Source organism: Poecilia latipinna, unplaced genomic scaffold (assembly GCF_001443285.1).
Source record: "Poecilia latipinna isolate Pla-1442-1.1 unplaced genomic scaffold, P_latipinna-1.0 Scaffold608, whole genome shotgun sequence".
In the NCBI taxonomy this organism is placed as follows: domain Eukaryota; kingdom Metazoa; phylum Chordata; class Actinopteri; order Cyprinodontiformes; family Poeciliidae; genus Poecilia; species Poecilia latipinna.
In genome coordinates, this window is record NW_015113224.1 from 1,904 (window position 1) to 24,506 (window position 22,603).

At 41.0% G+C, this 22,603-nt stretch overlaps 1 protein-coding gene across 2 annotated transcripts in view; it reads right to left on the reverse strand.

Annotated features, from left to right (window-relative positions):
* Positions 1-2,511: 2,511 nt before the first annotated feature.
* The window catches only part of LOC106953849 (eukaryotic translation initiation factor 4 gamma 1), a 33,944-nt gene continuing 13,852 nt past the window's right edge, over positions 2,512-22,603 (reverse strand). For both annotated transcript variants that reach the window (XM_015042916.1, XM_015042917.1), the window contains 25 exons: positions 21,334-21,470; positions 16,554-16,646; positions 14,761-14,851; positions 13,627-14,625; positions 13,449-13,537; positions 12,428-12,611; positions 12,205-12,338; positions 11,940-12,065; positions 11,427-11,837; positions 10,304-10,450; positions 9,854-10,090; positions 9,635-9,739; positions 6,892-7,185; positions 6,705-6,816; positions 6,505-6,610; positions 6,135-6,397; positions 5,904-6,031; positions 5,581-5,753; positions 5,032-5,157; positions 4,856-4,937; positions 4,579-4,677; positions 4,052-4,183; positions 3,709-3,790; positions 3,490-3,630; positions 2,512-2,800 (listed from right to left, as the gene is read on the reverse strand). In XM_015042916.1, coding sequence (XP_014898402.1) covers positions 2,619-2,800; positions 3,490-3,630; positions 3,709-3,790; positions 4,052-4,183; positions 4,579-4,677; positions 4,856-4,937; positions 5,032-5,157; positions 5,581-5,753; positions 5,904-6,031; positions 6,135-6,397; positions 6,505-6,610; positions 6,705-6,816; positions 6,892-7,185; positions 9,635-9,739; positions 9,854-10,090; positions 10,304-10,450; positions 11,427-11,837; positions 11,940-12,065; positions 12,205-12,338; positions 12,428-12,611; positions 13,449-13,537; positions 13,627-14,625; positions 14,761-14,851; positions 16,554-16,646; positions 21,334-21,470 — 4,673 coding nt within the window. In that variant the 3' untranslated portion in view covers positions 2,512-2,618. The remainder of the gene's footprint in view (positions 2,801-3,489; positions 3,631-3,708; positions 3,791-4,051; positions 4,184-4,578; positions 4,678-4,855; positions 4,938-5,031; positions 5,158-5,580; positions 5,754-5,903; positions 6,032-6,134; positions 6,398-6,504; positions 6,611-6,704; positions 6,817-6,891; positions 7,186-9,634; positions 9,740-9,853; positions 10,091-10,303; positions 10,451-11,426; positions 11,838-11,939; positions 12,066-12,204; positions 12,339-12,427; positions 12,612-13,448; positions 13,538-13,626; positions 14,626-14,760; positions 14,852-16,553; positions 16,647-21,333; positions 21,471-22,603) is intronic.

A 22,603-nucleotide genomic window follows, 5' to 3' on the forward strand; every position in this document is an offset into this window, starting at 1 on the left:
GTATCTGAATGACTAAACCACATACTGGAGAGCTACAGCTCAGTGAGACTGGAAGAGTGGCCAGTCTTTCCTCTGCCTACATCACCCAGAATGCTGTGTGGTTCTGGATAGTAGTTCAGTGAATATTAATTTTATTTAGCCCAAAGCTTTAGTTTTAGGCCTTAGAAGTTTTGGGTATGTTGAAATATGTTTAAGTTTTTTTTTTTTTTTATTGTGTTCCTAAATGGCATTTTCCAACGAATAGGGGGAAACACAGCACATGTAAAAAAATCCTATTTTGCAATTTGATATTGAATGTAGCACCACCATTGCATTAGTGGAAAGCATTTTTACAAATCATACTTATATTAACATTATACAAACACCAACAGTTTCTAATGTTTAAGATTAAAAACACAGGATCAATGCAGGTTCACAGCTTCTGTTGCAATGGTAGTTTTGGCTTCACATCTTCAGAAAATCATATTAAAATCTGTTAAAGTGAAAACTACTGAAGCCAAATGATTGGAACAAAGTAGAGTTTGATTTCTACAAAATATTACTTCTACAAAATAAAACTAGAATTTAAGCCGCCTCTACATTAAAAGTGAAATCCCCTCGCCAGAATGACGTTAGGCCAGGGTTGACATGGGTGTAAAAAATGTTTGAGGAAAGAAATGGCTGCACTTAGGAAGGAAACGGCAAAACATCCGATTAACGCACAGACTAAATTTGAAATAAAATATACAACATGCCTAATTGTATGTAGAACAAACCTAGGTTTTACATCTATGAATTATTGACATTTTGTTATAAATAATTGTGGCACATATGACTATTGTAATTGTAATTGTGTGTGTGTGTGCTGGCTACTTTCATTTTAGTCTCATGAATAGAAAACTGCACATCTTGAAGCCCAAAAGGTGAAACTCTACAAACTCTCTCTTTCTTGGCCGGTCTTCCCCTTCAACAACCTTTTCCTCAGCCAACTTATAAAGCCAAATGCTGAGGGAATATTTTTTTGGAGTTCCCCAAGAGTTCCAGCAACAATTAGTGTAGTGAGGAACCAGTCAGCAAAAAACACAGGGGTGATGTAACAAACAGACGCTGTGGCCATGTTTTTTCAGACTGGTGGTCCAAGTTAGCGGTTACACAAGCTCTCCCACTGACGGCAACTCTGCAACAAGAACAAATACAGCATCTTCTTTGCAATCCAGCTATAATTAATAGATGTTTTTTTAGTTTTAGACCCAATGGGGGGCTCAAAGCCAAACCTCATGTTTCTTGTGCAACACGGTCGAAGGACATAAGCTCCAAAGTCCGAGCAGCAAAAGGAAGAATCATCAGCTTTCAACTGCAACAAGATCCATTTTCATTTTTCTTTAATTAAATATCTTTTTAATAAAGTAAAGCAAAAAAGTATTTACACATTTTCAATTAAACTGTAATCAATGGGTTGGATAATTACAAGCACCTTCTGCCAGCTGAGGAGAGAAAAATATAAATACAGGGAAAAACTGAAGCTTCATTTCAGAGGAGAGGGGTTACATTAGCATATTTTCTTTGAAAAAAAAAAAAAAAAAACAGGAAAAACTAGCCATCTTGTATTTACAGAACTCTCCTGAAATTCCACTCATGGAAGCAACAAAAGGCCTTACAATTTGCAGTTAAACTTTTTTTTTTTCTTAAAAGTCCTATTTCAAAGTGATTTTGTTTTCTCTGTAAGCTTTATTCAAGTTTTATCTGATATTTTGCTTTTTAAAATCCGATGACAAGCTCTGCAGGGGGTTGCAGCTGCAAACCGGCTCTTTCTCAGTCCATAGTTTTGTTTCTGAAGAGAAGGAAACGAGCCAGGCGGCTGCATCGGCAGGTCGGGATGCAGGTTCAGCGGGTCGTTGCAGGAAGCATCGTCATTCTCCCGCCACCAGAGGCGCAATAGAGTCCATTGAATCTTTCCTCAATGATACTGTCCGTGTCAAGCCTAATGTTCAGAACCGTCGCTCGTGTCTGAAATGTGCCAGACGTCCCTCGCCGCTTCTCTTTGTAGTTTTGTTATTTTATTATAAAAAAAACAACAACAAAAAAAAACACTCGATTCACTCAGCCAACACTGGAAATAGCAAAAAGCTACTCATCTACATAAGCCCACCATGCAGATCGGATGCACCGAGTGGCTGTGGCCGGCCTACATGATAAAAGATGAATTCATCAAAAATATAGATGGGATCAACATTTCGCCTTTCTCTTTAAATGCTTATTAGGCAAATACGATTTGAATAGTGTTGCTGTGTTGAGGAAAAAGCCATTCGCAAACAAGCTCAAACATCACTGCAGCATCTTCAACAGCTTGTAACAATCATCTCTTATATATCCTCTCTATTTAATCCTGTAGTTTTCTTATCAGAAAAAAAGACATTCTGTTGCTGGGGTAATTACAAGAACCCTCCCCACCAAAAAATAAAAGAACAAAATAAAATGACCGAATTGTTCGATCCATAATACAATCTCTCCCATTTGAAGAATTTTTTTCTCTTTTTTTCGGTTTACGCAGAAGGTTTTGCCCCATCAGGCGCTTCTGAATCGTCCACAAAACGTTCCCCGCCTTTCCAAGGAGCCTCTCCAGGTTCCCTGAAGCGCTCTTAGCTGTTATCGGATTCGTCCTCCGCTTCCCGGAGCCACGTGAAGAAGGCAGTGACAGACTTGAGGGCCACGCCCTTGCCCTGCTGCTCGGCGGGGTCTTTGCTAGACTCCCACTTGTAGAAGGCTTCCTCTTTGATCACGTCCTCGTCGTAAAGGGTGTCGAAAAACATCCGAAGCAAATCTGACGGAGGGTAGACATAAAAAGTTGTCAGAACCAAAAGTGCTGGAAGTTCAACTTTACATTTAGAACTGGGAACAAATATTGGATGCAAAAACATTCATGGCCTTGAACTTTTTAGCATTTAGTCAGAAGACAACCACAAATTTATGTGAAGTCAAGTCATGCATAAATGATGTAGAAGTAAAGAAATATAAATCAAGAGTCACAAGACTGGTTAACTCTTGATAAACTGCAGAAATCCACAGTTCAGGTGATAAGGAGGATTAGGCATTTACTCCATAAATCTGGTAAACAGAAAACTGCTCATCCTCACTCTGAATGGTGATGTTAGTGTCTTGCTTAGAGGGCAGAGTTGGTGGAAAAACCTGAATCCACTGAAGAATCTATGACAAGACTTGTTCTAAGATGTTTTCAAACGAGCTTGAGCTGTTTTGCAAACGACAGGCATCCAAGTTTTGACTCGGGGTGATACAAAATACAAAGTTTCGTCACCCGTTTTATATTTTTATTTATGAAAACAAAAAAAGAGTCTATTTTCCATTCTACTCCACAATTTAGCACCATTTTATAAGTCCTTATAAAATCTACTTAGGTTTGTGGCTGAAATGACACACAATGTTGAAAAATGAAAGGGGTAGGAAGGCTTTTGCAGGAATAAGTGGTAATGAAAGATCCTTTGAGAAGCTTACTGGCAGGCTGCTCCATCTGCACCATCAGGGCCTGCAGGCCGTAGAGAGCCTGCAGCTCCCTCGGCTCGTCCTTCAGGTACCTCTGCAGCAGCTTGGCCCTCAGTTTGATTACTTCACCGTCCACTTTGTATGGATTCTCACCTGGAGGGGAAACAAGCTCAGGGGTTGGCTTAATGGGAATTAAACTCATTGGCCTGTGTAGAATAGTTCAGTACTCACAGATAATGGCTGACTGACAGACGCAGGTCATCAGTGTCCGGACAAACATGCTAGATGACATTTGTTGCTCATCTAGGTTGGCCTACAAAGAGAAATAAATATTCATCCACAGATGAACCAAAGTGGTGTAAATGTCTGCATATTTTCATAGAATAACTCTAGAGACGTAAAATAAAGAAACATGTTAAAAAAACTAAAGTGGAAAATGAATATTTTGGTGGCCCTTCAGGATCAGGGCTATTTTCTCTACAGCATATTAAGACATGGCAGCATTTCCACTACTGTCTTTAAAAATAAACCAGAGAAGACTAGAACTGAAACCAAGATGATGCTGGACACAAACCTCGATCCAATCAAAGATCCTCTCATTGTCCGCTTTGTCCTGAAGCAGTCTGTCCAATTGCTTGGTCAGCTCTGCTGAGCTCATCTCCTTCCTGCTCTTCTCCGACTCTTCGCCCAGAGTGAACTCAACGTTCTGCAGAAAGAGGAACGTTACAGTCAGCATACGCTGTCAGGGTTACAGAGGAGTTCACTTCATGACTCCATTAGATCGCAGTGGAAACACAAACATTAGTCACATAGTTAATAGCTCAATGTTTACTTATACTACCATGAAGTTAAGAGCTAAGACTTACACATAAATAACCAATTATATAACCTGATAAAATCCTCAGATCTTATAAATTATTCAGTTACTTTATTATTGAAGCAGTGAACAACACAGCTATTCAGGAAAAAATAAAATAAAATCGCAAAAGACCATACAAACAGTTCATGGCTACATGCTAACAAGAAATGCACCATTTAGGTTTTTATCAGTTGATATCGATTTTCTCTGAAGTCTGATGATGATGTAGTGATCAGACTAACCTTCTCTGTCACAAACTTGTTGACGTCCACGTCTTCAGGCAGGAAGTCTGTCCACCGAAGGCCAGCTTCTCTCCACATGGTGCCAGCCTTTTTATGGCTCTGGTGAAATCAAGATGCACATGTTTTTTTGAAGTGTAATTAAAGATTTCACCAGGACTATCCTTCATAGCTACCACACTGACACCAGTTTATGGTGCTCAATCACCCGTTGTAGTTTAGTTTGACCACTGTGTGTTTTTATAGCTCGTACTTCAGAAGGCGAATATGTAGCTCTTACCATTTCTTTGCAAAGTAAAGTGAGGATGTGGACCAGCAGGACTCCAGCTTTGGCCATTGGGATCAAAGGCTTAGAGATCTCCCTGCAGGGGTCAGCAGAACATTACAAACGTAGTAAAATACAACAAAAAAAGTCCCAAAGGTTATCAAAAATAAATAAATAAGAGCAGTTCTTACCTGAACAGTTCTCCCATGGGAATGCCTCCCTCATGAAGCATGGGAGTGATCAGTTCTGCCAGGTAGAGAAAGATGTGGGGGATGTCTATTGCCATGTCTTCAGCGACCTCCAGAATCTCCTGAAATCTGGAGGCATGAAACACATCACATTGTAATATGAGTTTATTTAAGAGGAAAAGAATAAAGCTAAACATTCTAGAACAAGGATGAACTAAGTAAAAGTGAAATTTCACAATAATCTCTTAAACAACTTTGGATTCTGAGAAAATAGACCAGCTAATGATTTAGTCAGATCACTTGCAGGAACCAGCCTATGGAAGAAACTAAGACAAACAAGTCTTGGGTCTTTCAGTTTTGTGGACATCTGTTTTTCAACTTTAGGCTTTCAGTAAAGCTGTCACTGTGTTAGCTTCAACTCTCAGTGCATCTCTAATTGACAGAATAAAGCACCATGTTGTGGACCTCAGGTGATCCTTTGCATCCGTTTTATCTGCAAATTTAAAAAATCTAACCGAAATAACTTTTACTGCTAAGCTTCTTCATACGGACCCTTTATAGTACTGCTGTGTTGGGAGGATGCCGGTCTTAATTAGCTGGTGCAGCAGCTGGCCCATGTGCTCTCTGGCAATGGTGCTGCGCTCCAGGGTGGACTCCAGTCCGTGCCGTACGAACACAAACAGCAGCTCAGCGCTGTTCATCTCCCGCACACACTGCAGGGCTTCCTGTTGGGACACCCATGCAAAGAGCTGATAAGGACATGTTTATTTTTCTTACAGCATTTCTAAAATGTAACAGAAATTAAATTGGAAATATTAAAAGATACAAATGAAGGAATCCAGTTTATAAAACAAATGTGTGCTGTGTTGCAGTACCTTCATGTCGTTGATGTGGAGGTACTCCTCTATGATGGCTGTCGACTTCTTTTCTATCTCGGCAACGGTCATTGCAGGCTTCGCAGGGGTCTGCTGAGGTGGCGGAGTGGCAGCTGCCTGCCGCTTCACTGTTTATGTACAGAACAGACGCATAAATAACCAAAATACTGAATACCGACTTCAATGGCAGAATATCACGGCTTTCTCTCTCACTCTCCACCACATCGTCACCTTGCTCTTTGCTCCTGGCTCGCTCGCCACTGCTTTGGTCTTGCTCTTCGGTCACACTCGCCACTCGGCGGACCGGATCAGTTGAGCTGCGCTGCTCTCTTTCCCGGCTTCGTTCCTCCTTCTCCCGGCTGAAGCTCCGCTTGGTGACCTGTATCCGGTTTCGGTCATCTCTTCGCTCATCCCTTCTGTCGAAGCGATCACCACCTCGATCGGAGCGATCAGAGCGGTCGAAGCGGTCGCTGCGCTCTCGACTCGAGCTGTTTCTGTCCGGATTACAGTAAGAGAAAAATGATACAAACCGCTCAGTTTTACACTGCTCTTGTTATTGAAGAATGAACTAAATACTTAGGTAGCAGGAACTGTTGCTCACCTCTGAGGAACTCTTCTGTCCAACTCTTGTGATGAGGATGAAGACTGCTGCAATGCAGAAAACCTATTCAGAGTGCTGGTGGCTGGACGGTTTCCAGATTCTGAACCTGGTGATAAAGTGGACATGAGACAAGAATTCACTTTAAACTTGAAAGTACCTCAGATCACTAGATGCTGATGTCCCTTTTATAATAAACATACCAGAATCTGAAGGTTTGGCACTGGTGCCACCACTGCTGCCCTTCCCCCAGCTGCCCCAGGTGCCCTTACCACCGGGGGCGAGCAGCTGATTGTTGAAGTCAAGAACGGGAGTCTGAAAATAAGGGAGCCGATTGTTAAATAAACTATACTTGTGGAGCTGCATAAACTTTACAGAGCTTAGACTTACCTTAGTGATTTTACTAAGGCGAGAGGTGTCGATCGGTCGGTTCTTGGAGATGGGGACTGTGTTCCAGCCCTCATCCTGAGGCGGAGCTCCCCGGCCCGGGGTGTGAGGGCCACCTCGGCCTCCTGAACCTCTTTCCCCCATTCTGCCTCCTTGGCCTCCTCCACCAGACTCCTTCTTGGAGATGAGAGCCTGTTGCACCTTCATGTGCTCCCGGTGTTCCTCCATCTCAGCCTCTTTGTGGATCTGGTCGATGGTCTTAGGGCCCTGGTCGCCTCTCCGGGGTACCCAGTTGTTCTGAAAGTACAATACAAAGTATTCATAATTTCATGTCCAAGCTTAAACAACAGAAAAGAAGGCTTTGATGTACTCAAATCAGCTTCTATGTAATTTATTAAATTTATGTAAAGAAATATAGCAAATGTTTTTAGAGAAAATGACCCAAATCTTGTTCTTATAATAAAATTGTTCAATCAAGCCCTAAAGTATTTAAAATTAAAGGCCTTTTATTTAATCCAGACATGCAAAATATTTTTTTAAGTTTTGGGTCCACAATAGATAACATCCCTCTTCAAAAAAACAACAACAAACAAACAAACAAAATCCGACTAGTTTACTTGCTTAAATTTTTATTTGGTCTGTGAGAACTTTCGACTCGTCGATTTTGGCCAACGTGAAAGTTTGGACACTCATACTCTGGAGCTTTTTCATGCTTAAATTACTACGTTTTCTGTCGCTCTTCACTAAAAAACACAACCCATATCATATCTTAACACGACAGTTTGAATGTTTTTACATTTTTGTTGGCCATTCCTATTGCCTCCAAAGACTAGGTCATTATGACAACTGTAGACTCCACATGCCAGACAATTTCAAACCCACAATGTGACCTCCGTCATATTCCAACCACTGATAATAGTGTCTAATGAGTCTACAGGCATTCCATGTCTGGTACACTTTATTCACTGTTTTGACTGCCTATCAGGTGGTCAGAAGACAATGATTCACTCATGGTACCGACACTAAAGCCCTCTGGTGAACCAAATCACATATGCACTGAACCGTTCCGGTTTTTTTTTTTTGTCAGTGAGTGTATTTTTTTATGTAAGAATGATAATTGACAAGAAGCAAGAGGTCAGCCACCTAACCCACCGAAGAGATGAAAAATCCCAGTATTTATATTACAGAGTAAAATGTGCCAGTTTGACTTTGAGCTGCTCACTGCGACTTATAAAACCAGAAAACCTGCAGGAACTGTGGATTCAATACGCTCAACATGACTGCAATGAAGTGGCTTCACAACGTCCCTTTCAAATAAACTGGACATCAAAACAAGATTTAAACAACAATCTATAGTGAGTCCATATACATGTGTCAATACTAATGGGAGGACTAGTTGATTAATCCCAAATGAAATTAATCAAAAATGCAAACAGAAAAGATCAGTCTGTTGTCTCAGCTCAGAGCTCACAGAGTAGCTCTGAGTTCGGGAGCTGCCCTGCATTAAAGAGCTGAGAAAAATATTTCTCTCTAAGCCCTCGTATGAGACTTGCACAGATCCGGGCTAAAAGACCAGTGCATACGTCTGCAGGGCTACATTTAAACCCACACACACAAAACACCAAACAATAATTGCATGTGTGACTTTTCTTTCAGAGATGCCCTGCTTTCCATTAATCTAACATCAACCTCCTTGTTTAAACAGAGACATTCAGCATGCTCCAAAGTAAATAGTCCATCTGGTTGCAGATTGGATGAACAATTACTTTCAAGATGCACTGATAGTTTTCTGGCCAATCACTGAAAAGCCTGACTTTCAAATTACAATTTTGGCCAATACTGATGTTTTTGTCTGAAAAGTAGCTAGATATTGCAACAAAGTTGCTAAGTTGGCAACATTGGATTGAGCAAAAGGGGACAGTGGTGTATTTTCAGACCATTGCAGTGATTAAGACCAGTTTCATGTCCATCAGGTGACTGCCCAAAACGAAGGAAATTTCTCAGTGCAGCCCTAATCACAAATCCGTCAAATTCTGAATCCAGCAGAGTGACTGTATTATGATTCCCAGAACTGGACCAGAATGACATGTTTACCCAAACGAACAATAGATCGGCTCTAACATCGTTATCCGTTGACCAGAACAAAAGTGTTTATAATCTCACTTAAGACACCAAAATTATGGCGGTTTGGTTTGGTGAATGAACAACTCATCCAAAAACAACCACACAATGCAGAGATGAGCACATTAAGAGATGATTAAACATGTAGATTAAAAAAATCAATGAGGAAAATAGGAACATCCATTATATGTTCACAATACATTTTGAAGTGAACCAACAACAAATGATAACACCCCCAAAAACTTGAACGTTTTTAGCTACAAATACAAGTCAGTCCCCATAGACTGGAGGAAGCAAATATCAGGCTATTAATCTATTCATTGAAGGTCCAAAGTGGCCCAAAAGCCCTAAGACTACCTTTCCAGAAATGGCAAGTAACAGTTGAATTTCTCCTGAAAACATCAACCTGTTGAAAGATTTGCTTATCTATACCCTAACAGAAATGACTGGAGCTTGTCACAATGTATTTTGCTAAAGCTCTGTATTCCTATGTAGTTTCACCTATAAAAATAATTAGCAATGTGGGCTCTAGCCAGGGTTTTATTTACTGCAGGTAAACCTTTAAATTTCATGATATTTATGCTTCTGCATCGATATTCAGAACCACGTCTGTGTGATGATTTACCCGTCGGAGGTCCAGCACATCTTGTAACATGAACCGGATCCTGGAGGTGGTCTTCCTCTCCTTTATTATTTTCTCCATCTGATTGAAGTACTGGTCCATCCGAGGCTGAAGAGAGGCAGAGAGGCTTAGTAAGCTAACCATTTTGTTTTCCCCATCAGTATGTAGGCTTAGTGAGGAGGTTTGTCAATGTAAATCTTTACTTTGTGTGTTTTCTGTTACCTTGGCTTTCTCAAAGTCTAGATCCTTGCCAATGGTGGACAACAGTCTGCAGAGGCACTCCAGTGACTCCTCGTCGTGGTTTTTGAGCAGCTTCACAATGCAGTCGTGCATGATTACCTCTGTGAGCATTTTGAGCTTGAAAAGTTCGCCGATGAACTTTATGTTCCCCAGCGAGCGCCGCCTGGCCTTGTCTTTAGCCTCTTTCAGCTCCTCGATTAGTCGCTGCTTCACCTCGTCCTGTTGGAAAAACATCAACAGAAAAAAAGGAGACAGAATAAGAGGGGAACTTCCACAAGAAAGGCTAGCTGCAACTATTTGAACCTTTAAAATGTTCCTGAGAAACATCACAGCATGTATAAAAACAAATAAAATACTTTTTAATAAAACTCTGGCGTCTATTTGTATCCCTTTAAGTACCTAACGCTTTAAACCATGATGTAGTAACTTTACCCCTGAGGCAGCTTCCAGCTCCTTCTGCTTCTTCTCAAAGATCTCATCATCATCTTTATCCTTCTCAAACTCCTTCTGGCACCGGTTTAGTAGCAGCTTGCGGAAATTCACAGTGGCACCAGGCTTATCTGGGGTTATGACTTTCAGCTGAAAAGAGCAGCGACAATAACGGTTAGAAAAGCAAGAAAAAACAAACCCTAGTTCTGACACTGCTATAGAGGCTCCTCAGTTCCTCAGTCCCATCACTTGGATCAGTGGCCCAGACACGTGGCACAAAACAGAGGTCATCACTGGAGCCGAAAATAATGGTATGTGTAGTAATGATATGTAATGAGTATTTAGGTGTTTGAATGTTGTGACGATTAATCAATAAATTGGATAAAATGTTGGCACATTCTGCAGATTTTCCATTAAACCATTTAAAACTTTTTACACAATATTAGAAGTACATTTAGAGATTCAAACTAAAAAATAATTCAACTCCATTTTAAAATACCTTTTTTTTTTAATAAAATGCAATAACATAGGATTCCCTTAGTGCATACTTGATCATTCACAGCAAAGGATGCATCAGCAGCTAAAAAAGACTTCAATATGAGAAATCTTCCACACTTTCTTTTTCACTTAATGTCAGTACAGTGGAGGGTTGATCTATCGATTTGTTGGTTTAACCCGTTAATAACTGGACACCAAAAGGTGGTTAACAGACAGAATATAAATATCAGCAAATATCTTTTTTGTCGCATCTGTGCACTCCAATTTACGATTAATCAGCTACTAAATTATTTGATGATTATTTGAGTAATCAATTCATCACGATTAATCGTTTCAGTCCTAGATGGGTGAGACAGGATGTTTTTACTTTAGTGAACTTTGTCCCCAGTGTTGGATTTAATGAAGCAGTTCTTGCCCATCACTGAGACTAAACATTGCTTCTTTCACTACTGAGGTGAAACTACACACTTGATTTAATGAACAGGTGGTGTCTTAAGGCAAATCTTTCCCCTGTATTTGTTAAGAGGAATCAAAGTAAAGGGGTTGAAAATAGACACAATGTACACAAAAATTTGAGAAATACATTTTCTTTTTTTCTTCCACTGCAGGTAAATGTGGCTCTACTTACCCCCGACAGACAGCGGCACATGTTTGCATAGGCCACTGAAAAGTCCGGCTCGGAGATGGCCTTCTCAAAGGTAAGGTCGATGACTCCTTTTAACCGCTCCTCGGTGTCGACAGTCAGTTCCTGCACCTGCTTCATCAGCTGCTGGAACTTTTGTGGGGTGAGTTTGTTGAGGATACTTCGGACGCGCTTGAACAGCTCCTGCGTTTTCATCTGCTCGGGATCGTTCTCCTGCGGCTCCTCTGGCTCCCGGCTCCGGGTGGGTTTCTTTACTGAAGGTTTCCAGGCCTTTTCTGCCTTGTTGAGCTGAATGTCATCGTTGAGCGACATGCTGGTGATGATCTTCCTCGGCTCTTTCCTCTGGACCTGCTGAGAACGTCGGGGCCCGCCCACTCCAATACCCATACCAGGAGGCTGGAGAGGGAGAGAGTTGAACCAACAGAGACACCGTTAGACTAAGAGTCTAATAAAATCATGAATGCTTTGATGGGTCACACAGAGAAACTGGTAACTCACAGGTCCTCTGCTTCCTCCTCCCATTCCAGGCCTGCCAAGGTTGGCGAAGGAGGGTGTGAAATCAGGACCACAGTTCATCCCCGGAAGACGACTCGGGTCAAGCTGGCGAAGAGGAGTCTTGTTTGCCTGAACAAAAAGAAAACAAGACTGGTTTATGGAGAGCTTTTGGATAGATATTTTTGAGAAATCTCTCAAAGATAACTTTCATGAAGTTACAGGATGTGAAAACATGCGAAGGCTTGGAGTTAAGGTAAATAGTATGCACCTTGTCTAAGACGACATCGCTGATGGCTGGTAAACCCTCAGGTTTGTTCATACTGGCAGAGATGAACTGGAACCCAAGAAGGAACTCTCTGTCGTATTTCTTCTTCTCTTCTTTGTTAATTGGCTTCCATTGTTCTGAAGTAGAAGAAATAAATCATCAGTTGATTCACCCCCAAGCAGTGCTAAACTTGGATCCTCAGTAGCATCAGTGTCCAGAAACCCACCCTCTTTGTACTGGTACTTCATGTCGGTGGCGGCCGGCTCGATGTTCTCTGCATCCAGCTTGTCCTCTTTATCCTCCCAGGTCAGGTCTGCCTCCTCTTGTGCAGGAGGGGCTGCAGCTGGGGGCTTTGGCTCTGGTGGTGGGGCAGGCGTCGGCTCAGGCTCAGGCTGGGCAACTACCTGCTCCTTGATCAAACAAAATCCAGGTCCAATATTAAAATTACTCAAATTTATATCCAGAATAATCCAAGAAAGCAGGTTCACATTGAGCCAAAATGACTATTTTCATATTACAGGCATTAAGTACTTTGTAGAAAGAGGTTTTTTTTTTCTTTTCTGCAACTAATGGGATTATTCTTGCAAGCAAAAATGTACATAAATTGCCTGTTTTCTAATATTGAAGGTGTTTGAAAGTGAAACTGTAAAGTGGAAGAATACTGAGTTAACGATGTCAAAGCGTCCTATAATCACATTGCAATCAAATCGTAACGTGACTAAAGAGCACCACTTCTTTTATTGATGCATGATGCATTCAGGCTTGCTATACCTGAAGTGCCTGGTGACCCTTACTGCAGAATAAATGTGCCAAAAGGTAAAATGGAAATGTCAAACAAAACTGGGAGTAAATGCTGCAAATCAGTGACTCAATAGACTGAGTTTTCTGAAAATATTTATACCCCCAATTTGAATCATGAAGTGAACTTGACTGGATCGTAGGGGTTGTCACAATACGGACATTCATGCAGCAAGTCTTGATTTTGTTTTTGCTGAAATTGGATTTATTTTCTTAATTAGGTCAAAACCAATAAAGAAGAGAATTTGGAGATCATTTAGAAATATATAACTTAAAAGTGATCCTTCTCTGTGAACTAGAGAACACTAAAATCTATACCAGGCTTACTCAGGACAGCAAAGCTGGTAAACAAACGCAATATGGGCAAGCTGCTTTTTCCAGAACTCAAAGATCCACCTCAAAAAAAATATTTTCCACCAATTTAACAACTGCAGTTACAGTGAACACACCTCCTTAAAGGCATCTAAGAGGTCTCCAACCGCCTCCTTCTTGTTCAGATCCTTCATCTTCCTCTTCTTCTTTGGCACAGACACAGCAGCTGCAGAAAGGAGAACAATCACGACAAAGACATGTTTAGAAGGGCTTTGAGAAGAAGCAAAACAGCTCGAATTTCAGAAAGAGACTGACCTTGCATAGTAGTTTCCACGTGGGATGGGGTGACAGTCGGTGGACTGGGAGCCCCCTCCTCCTCCTCTGCTGTGGGAGGAGGAGGAGGAGTAGAGATCATCTCAGATGTGTCATCAGCTGAGGGAACCGTCTCCGTAGGCAACTGCGTTTCTTCCTTGGTGTCCGTCTGGAGCTGTGGAGCATCTTCCTCAACCTCAGAGACAACCTCGGTAACTGCATCCTGTACCTCTGACTCAGAGGGGTTGGTCAGGACAACCGGTTCGGTTGGAACTTCTTCGACAGCTGGAGCAGATGCTAATTGGTCGACAGCAGCGGGCAAGGCCGTAACAGTTTGTTTCTCAGCTTCCTCAGCAGCACAGCTCTGTGTGACAGGCTGCTGACTTACATCGGGCTCAGCTATAGGGCTGTCGTCGCGCTCAGATATGTCGACCGCAGATCCATGGAGGATCTGAGCGGCTGGTAACGGGAGGCCATTAGGTAAACGCAGGCTGAGCTCCTCAGGCTGAGCAATGGGAGATTCTAAAGTGTCCTCCGAGTGAGTGGGGGGTACAGTAACCGATGACTTCTCAAGCTCCATATCTGCCACACCGTTAGAGCTGGGGGCCTGAGCACTCGATGAGTCTAAAGAGGCTTGTATCTCTTCGACTTTAGTCTCTTCCTCTCCAGAGTCCTCCTGTTCTACAACATGGTCTGTGTTTTCTGTTTTGCTCTGTGCAGAACAGGTGGGGGAAGGGTCAGGAAGGGGCGCAGGGTAGGCAGGGACCTCAGGTGGAGATGGGGGGCTGGGTGTGGGTCCTCTTTGAGGTGAGGGAGCCTCTATCACGTCAGCAGCAGGAGCAGAGGGTGAAGGCTTGCTGAGAGAAGGGTGTGTGGGTTCGGAGAGTGGAGGGGGGGCAGACACCTTGACAGCAGAGGACGGGGTCTCACTGAGGATGGGGTCAACCTTGGGAAGCTCGGGGGTCTGCGACAAAGAAGGTGGCGTAAGTTTCCCTCCGTCATCTAAAATAAATAATAAAAAATAGGAAAAAGGTTGTTAAAATGTAGAGAAATTATTTTACACATCAAGCATCGACAATTTAATAATCAATTATCTGAAGCAGCCCCCAGCCCAAACAAGATTTATGTAGCACCTACCTGGTCTAACCAGCGCCGTTGTAGCAGCAGCAGAGATACTGTCACCGTTGGCCTGAGGCAACACTGTATTATCTGATCCAGATATGGCTGTCTGTGGGGAACACGTAACAAAGGAAAGGCGTGATCTCACTGCTGAGCGTGACACACTTTTCCACTTAAACAGGAGAAGAAAATTATTTTGGTTTTTCCCTTAGTTAGAAATTTGCAGTCTCTGGCTAAAAGATTCGAAAAACAAAACAAAACAACGGTCAACATGAAATTTAAGTATATTTGATGAAAACTCATGATGGTCCAAAGCAAAGTAGAACTTATCTGAAGTACAACCAAAGCAAGTACTAAATATGGTTCATTTTTAATAAACAAAGGTCTATAAAAAACAATGTGACTTGCTTTGTAATTGAATCTCCGTTTACACCAATACTTCTAAATAAATTCCAGTGCAACCCACTGCCTTCCATCTGTATGGACCCTAATCGTAACAATAATGCAGCTGTTTCAGTGTTTGGTAGAGAACCTTTTGTTGTATCCAAGTTGACATGTAGGAGACAAATTAAATTTGTGGAAGGTAACGCCACAACTGAAATGTTGGTGGAAAGCTCAAAACACAACAAACTGAACAAACCATCTTCATTGTGAAACATGGCGGGGGTAGCATCATGCTGTGGGGATGTTTTCTTCCCCCATCAGTTAGGGAAGCTGGACAGTTAATGAAATGATGAATGGAGCTAAAAGGAACCACAGCAGAAAACCTGTTTGAGGCTGCAAAAGACTGGAGCGATCCTAAACCTGCAGCCACAGCAACAGCCACAGCAATGTGGTTAAGGTCAATAATCTCGATTTGATTTAGTCTGGAGCTAAATCAAATACAAAATCGGTGTCTGTCGAGTGTCTGTAACTGATGTTCACAGACACTCGTCATACAATGTGACCAATGGTAAAAATTTCAGCCCCTTAATGTGCAAAGGTAGTAGTTAGTTTTACACCTGAAAAGTCATCATCAAAGTATTGACACAGGGCAAGAAATGAATGAGTTTGTTTTGGTGACTTAACTGAGGTAATTGAAGGTTCTTGAAAGTGCTATTATACTCATTTATCTATCAAGTGTTCCAGGAAGCCCTGACTATTCATGTAACTCATGTGAAAACCATCTGGGCTTGCTGCAACATGTTTAGCATTGAAATAGCTTTTTAGGCTTGAATAGTTTTGGTGATAAGCTAACTCCTTTGTTGCACAACTCGAATACAACAATAGTCTTTTATCATTAATCCCCAGTGGGTCAGGAAAAGTGGCTTTGTTGTCCATCACAGTCGTTTGTAGAAGTCACTTGTGCATCTGAATTAAGGCCGTACCGGAAACACAAAACATATAAATGTTCCAGCCAGGGGGGGAAAGCAATTATGTTAATATTTTTAACACATTAAAATCTATGTAATTAATTAATCGAAATTAAAGCGATAAAGTCCAGGCCCTAGTTTATTTGTAATGGTGAATAAAGATAAAATATTAGAACCTTGTCTTCGACACACTTTGCTCCGTCAGATAAAATCCAATGAGACACTAAAATATTTTGCTTGCAACATAAAAAACCTGAAGGTCACATGAATGCTTTTGCCAGGCTTGGTAGCAGTAGTCCATCCAAATGCTTTCCAGTACTTCCAGCACAGGGTAGAAGTATTAACATAATATACATAGCTGTAAACAGTACGGCAATATCAGTTTTTAGTCTGAACACAAGTTCAGTTTGTACTTCTTTATCTTTCTGCCTGAACTCATTGCGTGCTACTTCAGCTCACCTGTGGGGGCGTTGGGGTAGAGCCACTGCGGCCCCCAGACATAATCTCCTCTGTGATGTCCTGGCCTCCTCGGTTAGGATCTCTTATTCTTATCTGTGGAGCAAAAGGAGCAAATTAAGAGCAAAGCATGGCAGGAGGAACATGTGGTAGTTTAAGGGTAAGGAGCTCCCGTCCTGTAGGGTTAAGACAAGTCGGAAGACAGTAGATGAGGAAGTGTTGAGTTTGATCAGAGTATCAAAGAGTGACGCCTACAATTGCCAGCCCTTTTCTGTTCAGCTCACTCAACAAAATCCACATCTCTGTTCCCATTTTGAACAGATAAAAACCAACTCTTAGGATTGCTTCACAAATTCCTGAGTGGCTCTACCGAATGTGCCTTCAGAGTCAACAGAGAAGCAGGCTGACACTATGAATCTAATCAACCAACCCGAAGCCAAATTGTGAAATTCCACTGCTGGTTTAAACTGGCAGAAAAAAGGCATGACTATGCCAAAGGCGAAGCATAATCAGGTGTGACAACAGCAGCCTTGCATGTGAACACACAGACACGACATACAGAGGGAACAACTAAAGTGGGTGGAAATCTGCTCACTCACACAGCACAAGCCTTTCTGCTTGGCTGTGATCTGCTGATCATGTGGTATTTGTGAAATCTGACTCATAAAACGAAGCTGAATGCTACTGGACAGAAACTGATCTACAAAAGTTATAACGCAGCTTCTACAACACTTTTGCTCTCTAACTTACTTTTTAATGAAAGTGCAGCAATGTTTACCCAACACTACTGACCTTTACCTGGTCCGGTTTTGCAAGTCCTTCCCAAAAGCAGTACAAACCCCGGTGGGCCTCTCATCCCAGGGCTGGAGTAGCAGCTCCTGCTGGCTTCATGCTGGACTTTCAACTCCACAAAGCAGGGTGGGGGTTGGACACAAAGTAGTTTTGCCTTGGTTTCACTCGCATAACACACTGCCAGGCAAACAATCCAGCAGAATAGGACCGCATTGAGCCAGGCCTGACTGTCTGTATGCTAGCTAGCAGCCTGATCAGCCCTCTGTCCTGAGCTGAACAGAACAGGGAGGGAAAAAAGAGAGAAAGAGACTGGCCTTGTAGAGCTATGGAGCTGGAATGTGCACCCCCGCCCACAGAGACTCACACACAGATAAAAGAGGCCTGAGAGAGGAGGAGGGGCATGGTGCGAATGGGAGGGTTTCCAGTTAAAAAAAAAGAGAGAAAAAAGTTCACATTATCAAATAGGCAGCAGCTTGCTCAAGAAACTCCCCCTTCCATTTCTTTAACACAGGAAGGCTAAAGTCACTCTTCAGATTTCAGTTTCAGCTCACGCCTTCTGGAAGCAGAGGAAACTAGAGCAGGAGGAAGAGGGGGGATGCCACAGCGGCAGCGGAAGGCTAGAGGGGGAGGAGACCAGTGGCCACGTGGACTTCAGCTATGTGCTGACATGTCCCTCAGCCCCCTCCTTTCAGGACTCTCTCGGTCAGAGCACGTCCGCAGAAATTTGGAAAAAAATTCTGCAACAACTTTTGCAATACACATGGTGAATAGCGACATCTAAATAGCTACTTGTGAGTTTAATGTGCCAAATATTAAAACAGGCACAAAAAGACCCGACTTCTCATGAGATCAAATTAATTTCGTCTTTTTTTTTTTTAATAAGTACGTTTGCCACCACGTATAGTAGCGCAACTTTGTCAAGTCTGTTTATCCAGTCTTTTGCACAAATATTGTTCAAAGGACTTCAGCACCACCTCTATGAAGCCGTTTAGAAACTGTAGGTGTAGCTCGACAGATTCAAACTGCAGCCATCTCTCCAACAATCGAGTTTGCTCACACGCCTTTTAACTTTCCTTTTATTTATCGAGACTAACGGCTGATTGGATTAACTGATAAGGATTAAATCAAATTAAATAGAGAAGAGTTCTCCAGAGCAGTATGACTCAATTCATAGTCGAGACCCTTTGTTATTGAGTATCTATTAGGGTTGTCGCGATACTAAAATTTCAAACTCAATGCTAAGAAACATACTCTGCATCACAACATTTTCTCAAGGGTTCTTTCAATATAAGAGAATAAAATATGATTGATTACAATATGACAATGTTTCTATATTAGAAAGTTACCGATAAATTTCCTTCTTTAGGGAGAAAATGAGGGCTGAACTGTTACCTGTTTGACAAAACAGTAGAGAAGTTTACAGTATTTTTATAACTGCTTATCTTTAGTGAGCCACAGTTTATCTGTTAATTTGATGTCGATACAAATAAATGTTGCAACTGGGGGGGACAAAAAAAAAAAAAAGAATCATTCTAATTCTATAATAAAATTCTGTTTCTAAACAAACATGGATCTGGCACATAGCGAACCTATTTTTGCAGTGTAAACAGCAATGTGGTCCAAGCAGATGCATTAAGATGCCGCCCTGTGCACTTTCTGCATTTCTGGTAACTTTGTTTATATATATATATATATATTTTTTTTTTTATAAACCAACGACTGCAGCAAGGAAGATTCCTGCAGGCTTCTGTTTCGTTTTTTTTTTTTGTTCCAATTGTCATCTTCAGTTTGGATCCACCACAGCTATTAGCCACATTAGCTTCCACTACCTTTATAACTGAGGGAGTAATAGTGGAGTTCGCATTGGTTTGTTGCATTGCTCCATTTTTAAGTAGCCAACCAAGTTGTCAGCTTCCTAGCAATTTCCTGTGCTAATTCGGACCTGAATAGAATGAAGTGTTGTGTCGTTTGTAACTTTGCATATAGGAATTGCAGCTCGATGGGGGAGCACAGATCAGCGGAGCCCCATTTTTGGGTCGTCCGTGTCTGTGAAGCCAGTGTTTAAACAGACACTTCAGCTCGTCTCATCTGGGAGGTTTACCACTACACTGCTCCACATACAAGAGCTTTCCTGACATTTTTAAGTTAATTCAAACATGAGTGTTGTAGCGTTAGCATAGCTGGTATGTAGCAGTTTGGGATTTTTGATTCATCTCACAGTAATCATATTTACACCAGCAACAAAATAGAAAGCTATAAATGCATGTGATTTTCCACCTCTAATATAACAGCTACTTGCTGAAATAAAATGAATAAATGAATGTACAACAGTTTGCATCTTGTTTACCTGTTTTATTGGCTTGAGCAATAGATTATACACACGGAAATCCACTTTTTTCAAGTTAAGTGAACCCATCATGGCAGTAGCACTTCTCCGGAGCCCGTTTATGTCATAGAACTGAACAAATCAGAAACTGGCTTTCTAACAGTTTTCAGCGGAAAAAAGTAATTAAATTTTTTTTCCCAGCACAAGAGAATTATCATTGCAATGTATGGTGATAAGAGTGAGTGACTGAGTGCATGTAAATATTTATGCAGGGTGCTGGTTTGTGAAGCTACTCCATTTTACAGCACATCTTCAGACTTCCTCTTCCTCGAGCGACAAATTACTAATGAAACTTAAAAAATTGTGCAATCACTGCTTTCATATTGGGTGGACATTGGGTCATGTATTAAATTTTAATTTTAGTGTTCAGCATAAAATTTCATTCCTATTGGTCAACTTTCAGCTGCATCTTTGGCACCTGTCTTTTACATACTCCTATACATTTCTTGACTTCAAACACGTAAATGAATAAAATGGTCATATCATTAAGGCTGCAACTAACAATTATTTTAATAGTCGAGTATACTGAGGATTAACAGGATAAAAAAATGTGCACATTGTGTAGATATTTTTAATACAACCACGCAAACAGTTTTGAGGAGTTTTTGAAAAACATTAAAAGATGGTAACAATTAAAATCTTTTGTTTTTAAATAAACATTTTCTTGCCTAAAATGCAACAAAAATATTCCTTTAGTGCACACTTGATCATTTGTATCAAAGAATGCATCTGCAGCTAAAAAAATTATTCTAACATGTGAAAAGCCTCGACTGCTTGAATAAAAATAATCGAAAAGCAAAAGGTGCTTAGTAAGAGATTTTTTTTTTTTATTGAATTTGAACCAGGTGAAGAAATCTATGTCACTCGAGGAGTTCTGAGTAAAACATATTTAAACAATGCAAAATGTATATATTTTTCCACAGTTATGGCTTAATTACACTCTGTTCTTTCACCAAATGGCCTCTTTGAGTCTGCATACTCCCATCAAGAATTCATCAACTATTAAATTAACGGATAATTTCAATCATCAATTCATCACTTCAGCCCTAATTGTCATTAAAAGCAAAACTAGTAAAATGATAATAACATGTTTGTGCAGTTGCAGCTACCACACAAAACATACTGAGTGATTCCATTACTTTTTTTGTGTGCCAAAAATCATATATCTTAACATATGTGCATCAATTGCATTAATATGCAACATTTGCATTAATACATATTGTTAATGTGCATTATTTTTTTCACCTGTTCTGTTTTAGTTCAATAACCACTGCAATTTATTCAGACATGATGACAGTGATACGAGTGTAAAGCATATCACTATCATAATTCTGGAAGTTTCTCATGAGTAGGAAAGACACATCATGCTCAAATAATTGCCCTAAAGGAGTTACTGAAGCTTCAGAACTGGACGGACAAAGCTAATCATTCCAAGGAAACTGAAGAAAAACTTTCCAATTTAATGATCAAGCCTGAAATATAAGGATTATTATTAACCAAAGGGGAATTCTGTAAAGATATAACTTGATTTTCTAGGAAATGAGTATCAGGAAGAAGCTAATCGGGTACCGCAGAGAATAAAAGTCCACAGACCACTGACTCTACCTGTTTGCGTTCCCGTTTGGTGGGGATGTGTTGAGAAGGCTGAGGCGGTGCTTGTTGTTGTTGCGGGGCCGGGTTCATAATGACAGGCGCCGCCTGCACAGAGGGAGGGAACGGAGGCTGTGCAGGGTAGTAAGTCCCTGTTGTGGATAAAACAGAAAGAAGAATGTAAACCTACACACACTGACCTAATGTTACAGGAGTAAAACAAGGGTTTGATCCACACAGTATGTGCAGAAACCGTTCCTCTCTCTGTGTTTACAAGCTGTTAGAGAAGTTCAAACCTTTCCTGTTCTTTATATCTTTAAGGAACTGAGAGAAGGTTCATGTAAAACATTTAAATTCTGCTTAAAAAAAACCCCAAAAACAAAAGAGAAAGAGAAAGAGCATTTCTGTCAATTTAAATTGACATTGAGGACGCTTTGGACTTAACAGATATAAGATATTCTTATGGTAAGCCTTTAAATATAAAAGCTGCAACAAACAAGAATAGAAACACAGGATAGGAAAGTTTGAGTGAATTTTAAAAAATGGAAGAATCTTTCAATGAAAACATGCAGGAAAGGGGGGAAGAAAAGATGGATGGAGTGAAAGTAAAAAAATTGAAAATATCAAAAAATGGAAAAAAAAAGGATGGAAGGGAAAAAAGGCAAATAAACAATCAAAACATACTTTAAAGAACAGAATATGGAAAAAAGGAAGGAAAAGAAGGAAAGTGAAAAGGAAGTAAAGAAAGAATAATTAAGACAGGGAAGACTAGAAAATACAAAAGACTTATGCATATTTTTCCATAGATATATAGACCAGGAAAGTAGATACATTCAGTGCCACACTCCTCCAGATTTTGGGCCCATATGTAATAACCTGGACAGAGCACACAGTGGGCAAACAGACAATGACCCAGCAGTTCCTCACTGCTCTACACAGCTGACCAAAAGTGCTTAAAGCGAGCTGTAAGTATCACATTCAGAAAACCTATTTAGAAAACTCCTGCCTGTGAAGCACATTTACCTCCAAACCTCCCCAAAGGTTCGCACAAGTTGAAAAGCCCTCAACAAACCCCACAACACAAGGCAAATTGCTCAATAACAAACACAGTCATGCAGCCATTAGGAGGCATTACCTGGCCTTTTCACTGGCTTCCGACAGTCCAGCCTCAGAGGAAGAAAAGCAAACTTTAAATCAAAGAGGCCATTCTTCAGGCACAGCAACAGCTAGCTGCCACTCAGTCTCCCTCCCCTCCTGCGTGCATTTCAGTCTAACTAACATTACT